At 40.8% G+C, this 14,574-nt stretch overlaps 1 protein-coding gene across 2 annotated transcripts in view; it reads right to left on the reverse strand.

Moving 5' to 3' along the window:
* MKLN1 (muskelin 1) overlaps window positions 1-14,574 on the reverse strand; it is a 102,611-nt gene that overhangs the window by 44,748 nt on the left and 43,289 nt on the right. For both annotated transcript variants that reach the window (XM_042815395.1, XM_042815394.1), the window contains exons 8-9: window positions 13,368-13,433; window positions 5,345-5,457 (exon numbers count right to left, since the gene is read on the reverse strand). In XM_042815395.1, the coding sequence (XP_042671329.1) occupies window positions 5,345-5,457; window positions 13,368-13,433 (179 nt within the window). The remainder of the gene's footprint in view (window positions 1-5,344; window positions 5,458-13,367; window positions 13,434-14,574) is intronic.

The following is a 14,574-nucleotide window of genomic DNA, read 5'->3' on the forward strand; positions in this document are numbered from 1 at the left end:
TCAGAGAGAAAAAGAGTCTATGTCCTCTGGAAGAAGGACTTGGGGAGATTACAGAGAATAGCTAAGGTATGCAGGGAGGAATTTAGGAAGGCAAAAGCTCAACTTGAACTCAGATTGGCCTCTGCAGTAGAAGACAATAAAAAAATCCTTTTATAAATTTATCAATGGCAAAAGAACAACCAAGGATAATTTTCATCCCATACTTGATGCAGCAGGGAACGCGTCCACTGAGAACAAGGAGAAGGCTGAGGTCCTCAATGCGTTCTTTACATCTGCCTTTAGTAGCCAGACCAGTTATCCTCTGGGCATTCGATGCCTTGATCTGGAAGTCTGGGATGTTACTCAGGATACACCCCCAGCAATTCAGATGGAGACAGTCAGAGAGCTCCTCCTCCATCTGGACTGTCACAAGTCCATGGGACTGGTTAGGCTACACCCTCAAGTGCTGAGGGAGCTGGCAGGAGTGATTGCCGAGCTGCTCTTGGCCATCTATCAGCACTTGTGGTTAACTGGAGAGGTCCCAGAGGATTGGAGGCTTGCTGATGTGACTCCCATTTTCAAGAAGGGCCGTAAGGAGGATCCGGGGAACTACAGGCCTGTTAGCCTGGCCTTGGTACAAGGGAAAGTAATGAAGCAAATCATCTTGGGTGAGATCACACAGCACATGCATGGTGTCCAGAGGATCAGGCCCAGCCAGCATGGGTTCATGAAAGGCAGATCATGCTTGACCAACCTCATCTCCTTCTATGACTGGGTGACCAGTCTGGTAGATGAGGGAAGGGCTGTTGATGTAGTCTTCCTAGACTTCAGCAAAGCCTTTGACACAGTCTCTCACAGGCTTCTTCTGGGGAAACTGGCTGCCCATGGTCTGGACAGGTATACACTCCCTTGGGTAAGAAACTGGCTAGATAGCCGTGCCCAGCGGGTTGTGGTGAATGGAGTGAAGTCCAGCTGGCGACCCATTACAAGTGGTGTCCCCCAGGGGTCGGTACTGGGGCCCATCTTGTTTAATACCTTTACTGATGACCTGGATGAGGGGATTGACTGCACCCTCAGTAAGTCTGCAGATGACACCAAGCTGGGAGGTGGTGTTGATCTGCCTGAGGGTAAGGAGGCCCTTCAGGGGGATCTAGATAAGCTGGATCACTGGGCTGAGGTGAATGGGATGAGGTTCAACAAGGCCAAGTGCCGGGTCCTGCACTTTGGCCACAGTAACCCCATGCAGCGCTATAGGCTAGGGGATGAGTGGCTGGATGAGCGTGAAGAGGAAAGGGACCTGGGGCTTGTGGCTGATGCTCAGCTGAACATGAGCCGACAGCGTGCCCAGGTGTCCAAGAGGGCCAACGGCATCCTGGCCTGTATTAGCAATAGCGTGGCCAGCAGGAGCAGGGAGGTGATCATCCCCCTGTATTCAGCAGTGGTGAGGCCGCACCTCGACTACTGTGTTCACTTCTGGGCACCTCACTACAGGAATGACGTTGAGGCCCTGGAACTTGTCCAGAGAAGGGCAACGCAACTGGTGAGGGGTCTGGAACACAAGTCTTACGAGGAGTGGCTGAGGGAGCTGGGATTGTTTAGTCTGGAGAAGAGGAGGCTCAGGGCAGACCTTACTGCACTCTACAACCTCCTGAAGGGAGGCTGTGAAGAGGATTTGGCCTCTTCTCCCAAGCAACAAACAGCACCCAAGGAAATGGCTGCAAGTTGTACCAGAGGAGGTTTAGGTTGGACATGAGGAAAAACTTTTTCCCCCGGAGAGTGGTCAGGCACTGCAATGGCTGCCCAGGGAGGTGGTGGAGTCGCCGTCCCTGGCAGTGTTCAGGAGGCGTCTGGATGAGGAGCTGCAAGATATGGTTTAGTAGCTCGTGGTAGCAGTGGTAATGAGAAGACGGTTGGACTAGATGATCTTATAGGTCATTCCCAACCTTGTGATTCTGATTCAGAGCCTAAACATACCTCAGCATTTTGATCCTGTAAGTCCACAGAATTATCAACCTACTGCAAATAAGTCCTTCCTACGGCTGCCTATTCACCTCAACTGTCCTTCTGTACTTCATTTCACTAAGTTACCCTATGAGAAAGTTACTGCTTGGAAACTACAAATATTAGATACCAAAACATTCACATTAAGTTCATCTATTAATTGACACTGGCCTAGTACCAAAATGCTCAAGAAATGACAAGGTTTGATATTTTAAAACTATTCCCAAATCCTAAAAAGGTCCACTAATCTACCACTGCTAATACACCCAAGACAACATTTGTTAGAACATTCCACTTGATTCAAGTTACAACTTCTTAAAGACTCTTAGACTTCACACGCTTTGGCCATGCCTTGTGCCAACCGATTTGGAGAGCTGTTGAATACTCAAGCACTGCACAGAGCAGACAGAAGTTGTGGGTCCATTTGAGAGGTCATGGTACAATTCCTTCACAAGGACATGATCATGAATGAGGATCATTTCACAAGGACTGAAGGAACCTTCCTGCCTCCACACAGTGAAAGAATGGTTGGGAAGTTCCAATTTCAGTCTGCCCACCAGCTGCTAGGGTACATATTCTGGAAACTCAACACAACACTGCACTTTAGTTCACGATACCTTTTTTTTCTTCTAAAGAACATGGGCCACCAGTTACTTCACTAGCACTGCAAGCATTTCTTCCTGAGATAAGGAGGACTGTGGAAAATTAGCATTGGTAGTTGAACTGTTAAGAACACAAGTGTAACTTAAGGTGACAAAGAGACCTTTCTCCAACTCACTGGCAAACTTAGAAAAACAGAAACAACGCCATTTACTGAAAAGGTCACCACAAATTCTTTGTACCGCAGTGCCAAGTGGATGAAGATAATCTGGCATTGCATCAGAAGTTCTCGGTACCTTTACTCTGAAACAGTTGCTCTGTGTTACCCTTAAGATGATGTTGGATAATATGCAACCATCTTCTCCTTTTATCCAAGCTGAAATATTCAGTGGCTAATTCAACCAGCGTCACAAATTAAGTGGGATAAAATAGCTAGAAGCAGAACAAGCACAATATAACACAAAAACAAGACAAAGTTCAATTGGACTCTAGAACATTTTCAAAAATTCCATGTCAACAGACAGTTCCTTTCAGCAAGTTGTTTGTGAATAGTTGATGGTCCTATTAGAGAAACATCTGGAGTCTTTGTTTTTTAATTTACTTCTCTGTTTGAGATTGACCTTTTCATTTCTAAATCAGGTTTCATCCAGAACTCCAACAGAAAAAAAACAACAACAACAAAACAACCACTGCTGGCAAGTGCTGGCAGCCCATTGAATGTACTGCTTTAAGTCATCAAAATCCTGAGCTATGCCTCTGTAGATTGTCTTCTGACATCCACGTCAGACTGTAACTAAACACAAAGCCATTCTGGAACTCCATTTCTAAATACTTCTCCACTCATATCAAGTATGTGTCTTTTTCAAAGTTCCCCATGCATTCAATTGAACCTTCATCTTTTCTTGATTTCCTGACCTTGCTTCTTCTCAGCCAACAATCCCTCCAACTTCCACTTGAATTTCCTGACCTGCCATTGCAATCTAATTTTACTTCCTCCAAAATCTGTCTCCTCCACAGCTGTTCTTTTCTATATTCTTTTATTCCCAGCCCAGCATTACCCTGCTAGAATCAGGCACGAGGAACTCAGAAAACATACGCTGTTTCTGGCACCGTTTCAGGCCTTGCATCTCAGCCAGGCCTCCCAAGCTCCACAGAAGCTCAACTGGATAAGAAAGAATCCCAGAAAAAAAAAAAAGAAAAACCACCACAGAAACTGAACTGCTTGAGGAAACACCAGAACTACCCACACTGGTTCGTGCAGGAAGAAAACAGTCACCCTTCTTGACAGGAAGGCCTTATTACATTGCATCCTGAGTTAGACAAAATAACACACACTGGGTAGCTACAAAACAAGAAAAAAAGTGAAACAGACAGCAGTTAAAATTATTGTTTGCTTTCACTATTACTGGCTCTCTATTTTCTGGACCAAAGGAAAAGACGGTCTAGCTTTATCTTTCGGATAGAAGTTGATAAAAGACTTAAATCCCAATTTCCTCATTACATCACACATATCCCACTTAATTTTGGGTGAACAGTACGAACTCTTTTTTTTTTTTCAGCTACACAAGCTGACCCTACAGCACTGAAAGACCAAATCCAGTTTCAACACTGTATTGCTAAACACGTGAGAAGCCACGAGAAGTACAGAGCTGCGAGCAGTGATGAGGAAAAAAGCTCACAAAGATACAAAATGTAAGGACAATTTTTAACCTTTATACAGCACTGTTAAGATAGATACTAGAATACCACAATCAGTTTCATTATTGCTCATTTTTTAAATAACATTAAAAACTCTGTACATGAAGCACAGATGCAAAGGGAAAGAGCCTTACTGTGAGATTTTCCACTAAGGCTATTTGTCCTACTTGACTGCAACCTCTATACACCTTTGCCAGGAAAAAATGGCAATACTCTTAAGTTCATAAATTAAGCCAGTGACAAGAACCCAGAAAAATTCCAATGAGAAAAAAAAAAAAAAAATACATCTGTGACTTTTGTAAATACTTGGGGAAAATCAGTTCCTGAATTTAGGTATCAGAAAATGCTGGAATCTCAGTCTTTTCAATCCTTCAAGACAACGCTGCATGAATTTACTTCAGTTATACTCTGACAAACAAGTAATGAACTCTGAACACAATAACCACAGAAAATTTTTAATATATACCGTGAAATGTCATGGGAATTACATGAGTCAAAGGTTGGAACTCTCTTTCTGTTATCACCTACAGCCCAATCTACATTCATTTCAGAGGTATCATACATCAAAAAGCAAGCAAAACAGGCCAAGGAGAATGACTTGAATGCCATGAAAACTCCTTGGATTGCATGACCTCTAGCAGTTATTCTCTGTTCTATGTATTTTCACCTCTTGGTTGTCAATTTCTACTCACATTTTTGACAGAAGCTAAAAAAAAAAATTTTACTGAGCCTCAACACCAGCATCAGCTCTGAAATGTTTATTTGGCAGCCTTGTTCCATCTTATCACATTATTTAACTTATGTCTTACTCACCGAACTGATTTTTGGCTGATCAGTCTACTCCTGGGAAATAAACCTTTCTCCCAGTAACGGCGAACACTTGAATTTCACATCCATTTCACATTTTCCCAATCCTATTTCAAAAGTCTTCTGAACTTGAAAGTTTGATTTTTTTTTTTTTGTTCATAATTTTGGCACACTATTCATGTATAGAAGCACTTTAGAAATACGGCATTTTTCTCTACAATAATTCATATGGTATTAACAGTATGAATGTACTACTTGCCTCTTTCTCAGTATCTCTGGATATACAAGTCCACTGGTTCTCCTTCACACTGTATGCCCAGAAGTCAGCCAGGTCTTGAGTTCCATCCCAGCCACCAAACAAGTAAACAGTTTCTAATAAAATAAAGGAAGAACACATTAATTTTGTCTTAAAAAAAAAAAAAAAAAATGCCTTTAAGCACATAAATACCTCCAAAACACCTGTGATAAACAGACTGTAGGTCTAGCCTATACAGGTCCCTCTGGACAGCATCCCTTCCTTCTATTTTGTCAACTGCACCAGTCAGCAGGTTGTCATCTGCAAACTTGCTGAGGTGCACTCAGTTTGGGTCACTGATGAAGATGTTGAAGAGCATCAGTCCCAAGTCTGACCTCTAGAGAATAGCGCTCACAACTAGCCTTCACCTGGCACTACAACCATCAGAAATACACTTTATCCACTGAATTGTCCAGCCTTCAACTCCAATTCTCTCCAATTTAGAGACAGATGCAGGACTATGTCAAAGGCCTTGCACAAGTCCAGGCAGACATGATCAGTTTCCCTTCCTTTGTCCACCAGTGCCATCAATCATTATTAATCTTTTTGAGTGAATTCTGTTCGTCCCCTGCTTGATGCAAAACTTACAGTCTACAAAGATTTGAGACAGCAACCGAAAACCTCTTTTATTTAGTTGATCTCTTATAAAGGACGACTTGCTTCAGTTATGAAATCCTCTTCAAGGAAAATGGCTCGCATAATATAATTTACCCTATGTCATGGTTTTGTGATTTTTGATTTTTTGGTATTCCACATCATAACATCATGCGGGGCACTGGGAGCTTAACTGTTAATGCTCAAGTTCTGGGTACCTGCCTGAACAAGAAGAAGAACTGCATTCCCCAAGGGAATTTGCGGTCACAGAGAGGAGATTCAACTCCTGGCAAGGTCACCTGATGGGCTCTTCTTCGTCCACTCTTTGTCAGTTCTCCCCCTTCTCCCTGCTGCTCAACTGGACTGCACATCTCACCTCAGCATTGTGGTGAGGCCTATCCATCTTTCGGATATTCTCTCTCATTATATTTGATTAGCTTCAATTCAATATAACAATTATATTGTATTATAGTGCGTTATCTTGCATTCCGATAGTATATTTAGTAAATTAGTTTGTTTCTCCTCAGATCGTTGCCGCTGTTTTTAGTTATTTTGGGGTCCCCTGTTCCTTTTTTCTGGAGGCACGGATTTCACGAAATCCCTCCACCCTGCCAGTCACAGAACGGGGCCAAACCAGCCCGTAAACCGCTGACAATCCTATGTCACAAAAACACGTCAGAAGAGCAGTAACAGTTTAAGTCAGCATTCCAGCCTCATCCTTAGAGCATGTTACCTTAAATTCACAACCACTCCAAGCACAGCGAGTTCAAAAGCTTATCAGACTTGCTGATGAAACTAAATGAAGCCTCCAACATGGGAAGCATATAAGGAATAAGTCTCTGCTATGACACCAACAGATGATTAAGTCACTTCAATCACAGTGACACCGCTATCTGGTCTTGAATTCTAAAAATATTTCATCTTCAGACCACACTAATACAACACAAAACCAAGTCCAAGAAGAACGAGCCACTGAAGAATCACAGAGCTTTATAAACTTCTTTAAAATCCACAAGCCAGATCTATTATGAAGGTAACGGCCAATTTTTAATCCAACACCAATTAAAGAGCAGAGCTAAAAGTGTGATTATAAAACAGGAATAGGCCCTGACCCTTACCTACCATCAGGATAGTGGTCATCACCATGGAAAGGTTACCCTGGTTCATTAACTTTAATTACCCTTCCTCCTGGACTCAGGGCTCCCAGTGTTCCCTGCTAAGAGCAGGTCTCTTTGTGCACATAAATTCTCACAGCTCACAAAACCCACATTACCACAACAGCTTCATTGATAGCTGAGAAAAATAAAAGATTTGGCACTGGCTAAGTATCCTACTGGGGCCTTGCCAAAATGTCATGCCTGCCTGTAAAGACTTTGTTGTCTCAGATGAAATTTAATAGCAAATCTGAATGAATTCGATGAAAACTCAGATTTTAAAATTCGCCTAAATCCAGCTCACAGAACTAAGTGGTGTATAAGGACCAAAAAGGGGTACAATCAGTGCGAACTGTGAGCATTCCCAGATTCCTTGAGCACAGCAATAACATGAGCATACACGAACTGTATACCAAATTTCTTCTTTATCTTGATATAAAACTGTAGTCCAGATGAAAGATTCTATCACTACCTAGATCCAGAATGACCATCATTTTTAATCTTATTACAGAAGTAACAAAAACATTCCTTAATATGTAAATTCATCTGCAACTGGTAATGTCAGGAAAATCGTTTTTCAACAGTACTGAAGTTCACAATTGTCCTCCCAAATGATAAGAAAAAAATAGTTGGGAGTGCAGAGGGGGGAAGGGTAGCATTTGTTTTTTCCAAACGGAAGTTGAACTACTCTCACTTTCAAAACTGGTATCACACCCTCCAGTCTATTTTTCAGTTCGGATCTCATGGGAAGGGTTACTTTTTCAAGGAAAGCACTCACTAACACAGACCCAGAGGTACAACTTCAGCATCCCTTGGTATTGCCACAACATCTAAGCAATGCATCCGTATATGACCAAAGAGGAGATCAGACACAGGGAACAGACTACAAGGTTTCAGGCAGCTGGAGTGAAGCTTGAAGAGAAAACAGCAGTCTCACATTGGTATAATTATTTCTACTTCAGTAACATTAGGGAAATCAAGATGCAGGCAGGAAGAACATCGTTCTCTGGCAGAGGAAGGAATTCCTTCCTTGCATCATAGCTGCATGTCACACAGCAATATCAATATTGCTTTATTAAATCAGAATTCTGTTCTGCTTTAGGGACTGACTAGAAGAACTTTTCAAATCAACCTGCAAGACAACAAGAAAAACATGAAAGCAGTTACATCTACCCAAAGCTTTTACTAGTTACATTTTGGACATCAAATGCACCCTCCAGCATCTTATCCTTATCTCCTTCACATTTACTGTTGAACAAAAATTCAATACTTCTAAATACGTTCTATGAATATTTCTAAACTGCCTGCTCATTCAAAAGTGTTTTCATAATGTCTAAATTATTTTCTTTTTTTGCTCTCCAAAAGACTAGAAGGTGCCAGAACACTCCTCAAAGTATCGAGAACATACACTGAAAAAATTAACATATGTCCAGACAACCCCTCTGCAAGTTCCTTGTTCTCAGAAGAGTACATACATTATCCCTTTCCAGTCCCTGTTAAATCCCCAAAACCCTGCAGGAGCTTCAGTCTAGGCTTGGATAAGCTCACAAAGTCAGCTTTTCAAGTTCCTCTTAACTCTGTCTTCACTGCACGATGAAATCTTTGATGGGATTCTGGCACAGCAAGTTTTCCTATTAGGATGTAAAATGGAAGACTGTTGAGGGCAGGCTGATAAATTAAGCTTGGCCTACTGCAGAATCCCTGTTTTATCAAGGCAATGAACACACTCCAACTTAACTAACCAGTGAAATATTTCTGCATGTAAGACTACTAGAAATCTGCCACAGTCTTCTTTCTAACCCCTCACAGCAGAGCAAATTTCAGTAACAAAGCAGGTTTTGTAGAGCTTTAAATAACTATAAGGACTGATTCTTCATAATATCTGGATCATCTCTCATAGGTTTTGTGCCTTTTTTTTTTCCCCTGTGTAGCTAATCAGAACTGCTCTTGCTGCAATGTGTCTGCTGCTCTTCATCCTATCCCCCAAATTGAACGCCCATTTTCTCCACATCTCCTGCAGCAACCATATCATTCTTGAGCTATCTGCAAGCTGCATCGTGTTCTTTGTAAAGGAACACACTGAGCTCAAATACACAGACAGATGTTGAATTTTCTTGTCCACCATTCAGTTTCTGAATCACTTTAGTGCAGATGGTGGCTGGCTACAATTTTTTCAGGCTGTAGCTAGTCTGGGTACGCATACAATGCACACAAAGTCATCTTCTCAAATGTGAAAGCACCACGAAGTTGAGTAACCTCCAGGATGCAGCAGCTGTTTGTATTTCAAAGCTTAGAAGCCATCTGTGTTTTGTTTCAGAGATCTCTTCATCTTGTACACAAGTCCTGTCTTTAAATAAAATATCTTATGGATAGAAATGTTTTCCGCAGGCAAAACAGCATCCTTCCCCATGTTTGCTGTTCTCGCTTCATCTTTCTCATAGCTCCGAGCTTCTTTTGAGATGGTTCCATCATCTCTACATATACTATGGCATACTGTGCCCACTGTTTTGAATCGCCCACTGTTCCAACCTACAGATCTCTTTTCACTCACCTAACAGAATGAAATAATTCCTTCTCACAAAAGGAAAGGCAAAGTAACATACACCCAAAATAACAAATTAATTTTGCTTCAGAGACTGAACAGAGGTAGCAGAAACACTGATAAAGATCATTTCACTAATATTTTCCTTTATAATACATTTCAGTTGCCATAGTTAGGAGAAACAGACAAAGCTGACACAACTGAGACAAAACATAAGGTGGCTTTATCTAAATGAAATAATGATGAATCTTGAAAAGAATTAGGATATATTACCAAGGAGTTGTTTAATTCAAATAACTTCAATACTAGTTCATTTTCTTTTCAAATCCTAAAAACCCCTCCATCATTCTGTTACCAAAATAAGTTACATGGTTCTAGAGGCCATAAAACTGTACCTCCTCTGTAAAGGCAGACAAAAAAACTCCACCTTACCCAGGGAATTACAAGCCAGACATCTGAAACACAGGACTCCCCTAAACCATAGATTAAAAATTTCAAACCTGAATGTGGCACACTGCTTAAGCTTTTCTCATTTTTTTCCAGAGTTGCTGTTTCAAAACATGCCATAACTGAACTGCAGAAAGTCCTGAGGGGTCATAATTAAAGCTGTGTTAATCAAGAAAGGAGTGCTGAACAGATGCCTACCTGCTCTCTTTGGAACTGCACTGGGCAATCACTCTATCAGCACTTAATGCATCTGGGAAGCAGTATTATTATATACAAGCCTGCACTTCAATGCTCGAAAATTTCACCAGGACCTACATAAATCATATAAGGTTTTCATGGCTGATGTTCAGCTCACTTTAGAAAGAATGCCCTTGCACAGCTTTGGGGTTACTTGCACTTTAGGTGTTCTGGGAATGCTTCTGTTTGTATTTTTAATCTAAGCCCCCCAGTTCTGACTAGCCTAACACTTCTCCTTCCTCAGAACAGGGAGCAGAAAACTCTCTAGCCTCTCATACAGAGACCTACATAAGACAAGTACCTTACACAAGAAGCAGAAACATAATCCTTCTGTTTTCATTTGAAGTCTAGAGTCTTAACACGTGCAACAGCAGTTTCCAACTATACCTAGGAGTGCCTCATATTTCTCTACAAGCATACCAAGAACAACTTCCTAATTCTGCCACCCAGATGATTTCCATCTGAGCACTAATACAAATAGAAGTCTGGAAGAACTGTTAAGAGTTATTACCAAATTTTTCATGTAGAAGGCAAGCTCTACACCCTAAAATGCCTGCCTCTTCATTTCAATATGCTACATAAGTTCTTCAAAGCACAAAGAACACTCTACTTATTCCAAGACATCTGCAGTAAGTATTGAACACATAAACATCAGACAGAAGTGAGCTACACCACTGCAAGTTACCGTATGCCAATAGAGATGCCATAATTGCTCTTTTAGTTACCTTCAGCCTATTCTAATTGGAAGATAAAACATGCTAGAAGTCAGCCTGCACCAAGTCTGACTATACCCTACCTGAAACTAAGAGTAGAAACTCAGCAGAAACTGAGAGACTCAGCAGACTGAATCACTATCAGTAACTCAAGATCTAGCTCAGCTGCTCACCACCTCATCTCCTCTATTCTGACATTAACACATATATGCATCTGGCAGGCTCTACGTTATACAAAACTTAGTAAAAACAAATGTATATTATTGTAATCAGTAGCAACTGGTTAATATTTCCCCGAGGTTAAATCAAAAAAGCAGAACCAGCTGCAGCTATATTCATAGCTACAGCAGACCTGGGCATGAGTGATTAAAGTTTGCTTCCAAAACTTGCTACTTTTATGTAATAAAATTCTCATGATTCATGTAAGCCTGGTCTTGGTTTTTGGTTTTTTTTTTTTTTTTTGTAAGGAATGGATGACATCTGCAAGTGTGCTGCTGCTCCTTTTTCTCTTAATACTTGATTTGCTCATGGCTGGCCAGGGAGACCAATTCCAGCCTGTAAAACACATCCTGACCTAACTGGCCAAACTCCCACAGTCTCGCTAAATGCTACCTATGTTCAAAAGAAAACTCAAGCAGTCAGCAGCAGCTGGTTTTAAGAATACAAACAGTACCAAGAACTTCCCCTGGCCTGTTTGTAAGCTAAATTACATGGCAAAGCTTTTAATCTCAAAAACATACAAGCTTTTACAAGCCTCAGTGGGCCTGGAAGCAAAAGTAAGGGCAACTTCCCAAACTTCCTAAATGCTCCACATTTTTACACACTTTCTAAAGGAGCATATTCTGCCACCACTGGAGAGCTGCATCAAAAAGGGACTAACATGACTTAGGAACCCACTTCTCACACCTTGAGACTCTTTCTCCGTAGATGCTCTCCAACCAGTTTTAAGCAATTGGGGAGAAAAAAAAAGAGGAAAAAAATATCTGTGCTTTATACTGCTTTGTTGATACAGATGATAAGTGAAATGCAGAGATGATATGCTTAATAAGACTTAAGAACCAACAGAAATGGAAAAGACTCATGCTACCATCATTCTATTGCTTTCAGCAGGTCTAAAGGACTGTCACTGCCAGACTGTTTGGCATTTCTTCAGCACGCTTGTGAAACAGACACTGCTACTTACTCACTAAGACCACTAGGGAGCGTTCACAGCCTCTTTTGTAGAGCCGACACCAGCTATCCTCCAGCAGCATTTTATTCTAATGAATCTTCCACCAAAAAAAGTTTGCTTTCATATACAAAATAACTCGAGTGCTTTCTCCGCAGCAAAAAAACTACGTACTGAGTACCAGCCAAAGACTGCAGTGACTTCTGCATTTTTGCTTGTTCACTATGACTTAGCAAATTATTCTTGAAGGTACTATCCTGTCACATGCTTCAATCCCTCTCAATACGACCACAAGATAGACAGCTACTGCAGTTTTTTTTTTGCCAACTCCCTCATTGCCACCCTGTACTCCTCTCTGCTACTGACAACCCTGATCTTGTTTCTTCTTTCCTAAGAAAAGCTCCATTACTCATACAAATTATTTGTTTAGCAAAGATGCAGGCAGGGAAGCTTAAGTGAACAGTCACTGCAGTCAGGAATGACGCACTACAGAAATCTGATTAAATAGAAGACATAGCTACAGAAAATTATAGAGTACAGAGTTCATCACAACTGTTACCTATAACTTCCTTTCTTCTCTTTATGGGCTCTGCAAAACCGAGGTTGAACCATTTTTTAAACTGCTATTGAAAGCGTTTTCATAAAAAGCATCAAGTAAATTATATTTAAATGGAACTTCCTCCACAAAAATAGCAGAAGTCAGAAGCCACTCTAACCAAAATACGAGGAATATTCTAGCACATCAGATTTATTCCTCAAGTGCTATTCCAAAGCAGATGATATATAGGAGAGATAAGGGAAATAATCATCCCTAATTTCTCCTGTATAAGCATCTGCTCAAAAGGGGAAGAAAGACAGAAATTATTTAAACCACTTGTTCTTGGCTTCTTAGTGAAGTAGTGAGGAGTTAAAGGCCCAACGGAGTATTAGCAGGGAATAAGCAAGTGGGAAAAGCAATTGGAATATGCTCCAGGCAAAGAAAGTAGATTATTTAATGCAATTATTCAAAAGTACAATTTTTCTCCAAAAATTAAGATTAAGGCATTCTCAAAAGAATACATTCGCAATACTTGTGTGAAAAATCTCATTAGGTAACTAAATTCTTTGAGAAAAGAAATCAGTAACTACTCACCTGTTTGAACATCTATAACCATCTGATGGCCTCCTCTCATCCCTGGTCGGCTGTCTTCCCCATCACCTTCAAAAAAAAAAAAAAAAAAAAAAAAAAAGAGGAGTGAAAGAATGCCATCTGTTACAAGACCTTAAACAGAAAGGATAGAACTTCGTGTATAGTTCAAGTGCTATACAAAAGCAGCGTGACTTAACTCATCATTTTTGAACTTTAACACTTTCTTCAGTTAGTATTCTTCCACACATTGTAAAATTCAAAATAAAACTGTACAATTATCTGCTGACTGCTCCAATAAATAACTGAAGTGAATACAGTACTCTACTGCAATTCTAGGAGCCTTCCAAAGGATCCACAGAGTTCCTGAAGCATGCAGGTCCTCACAAATGAGGCCTGAGCTACCTTTGAAACTTTCCAGTAGTGGGAACACTGGAAATCTTTTGCTCTCCCTTTATCTCTCACCCAATGCTGCCTAAAGGCAGACAAGTGAGAACAGATACTCAAACGACACAGCGCTGTACCCAAGGGAGTGAAGCAAAGGGCTAATGGTGTGGATATAACAGTTAGCTTCGCACCAATTACTTGTTCTCACATAAAAGAATTCCAACTGTCCAATTAAAGTAGTTTTCCAGCCACTTCAGATTTCTTAATTGTTCAGGACAGGGAAGCAATATTAGAAAGATAATCCATATTCTACTGGAAGATATGTCTGTTTACATTCATACATAACCCTTCCCCAAGAAGTTTAGGGATGGGGCTCCATACTTGGTGACTGGCGCTTTGAATCCTGCAGTTGCTGCACAACAGTCATTTTTGTCCTTTATAGTCAATACTTGGGGGTAGATTCTGCAGTTTAGATTTACTGTACAGTAGATAAAGATTTCAAAAGACACGCTTCAAGTCTGAAATATTCCATGTTAAGATCATGCATCTATTTGCCACTCTTAGCAGTACATCTCCCTTTAAGATGACTCCACACATTAAACAGAATCCTACAGGTAACATAGTCTGAGTTTTACTTGTGAAATGATTAGTTATCCTTGAAGTGACAGCTAGTGTTCTTGGAGCATTCCTTATTCAACCACAGACCAGGTTACATTTCATTGATCTGCAGACAAATAGCAAATTTTTCACAGATGATAACATTTTCCAGATCAGCTGTCCTACAAAAGGCCTTCTTGCATCAATGTCTTGCCCTACATCCAGAAAA

Source organism: Centrocercus urophasianus, unplaced genomic scaffold (assembly GCF_019232065.1).
Source record: "Centrocercus urophasianus isolate 14NV4802_14NV808 unplaced genomic scaffold, USGS_Curo_1.0 seq_15, whole genome shotgun sequence".
NCBI lineage: Eukaryota > Metazoa > Chordata > Aves > Galliformes > Phasianidae > Centrocercus > Centrocercus urophasianus.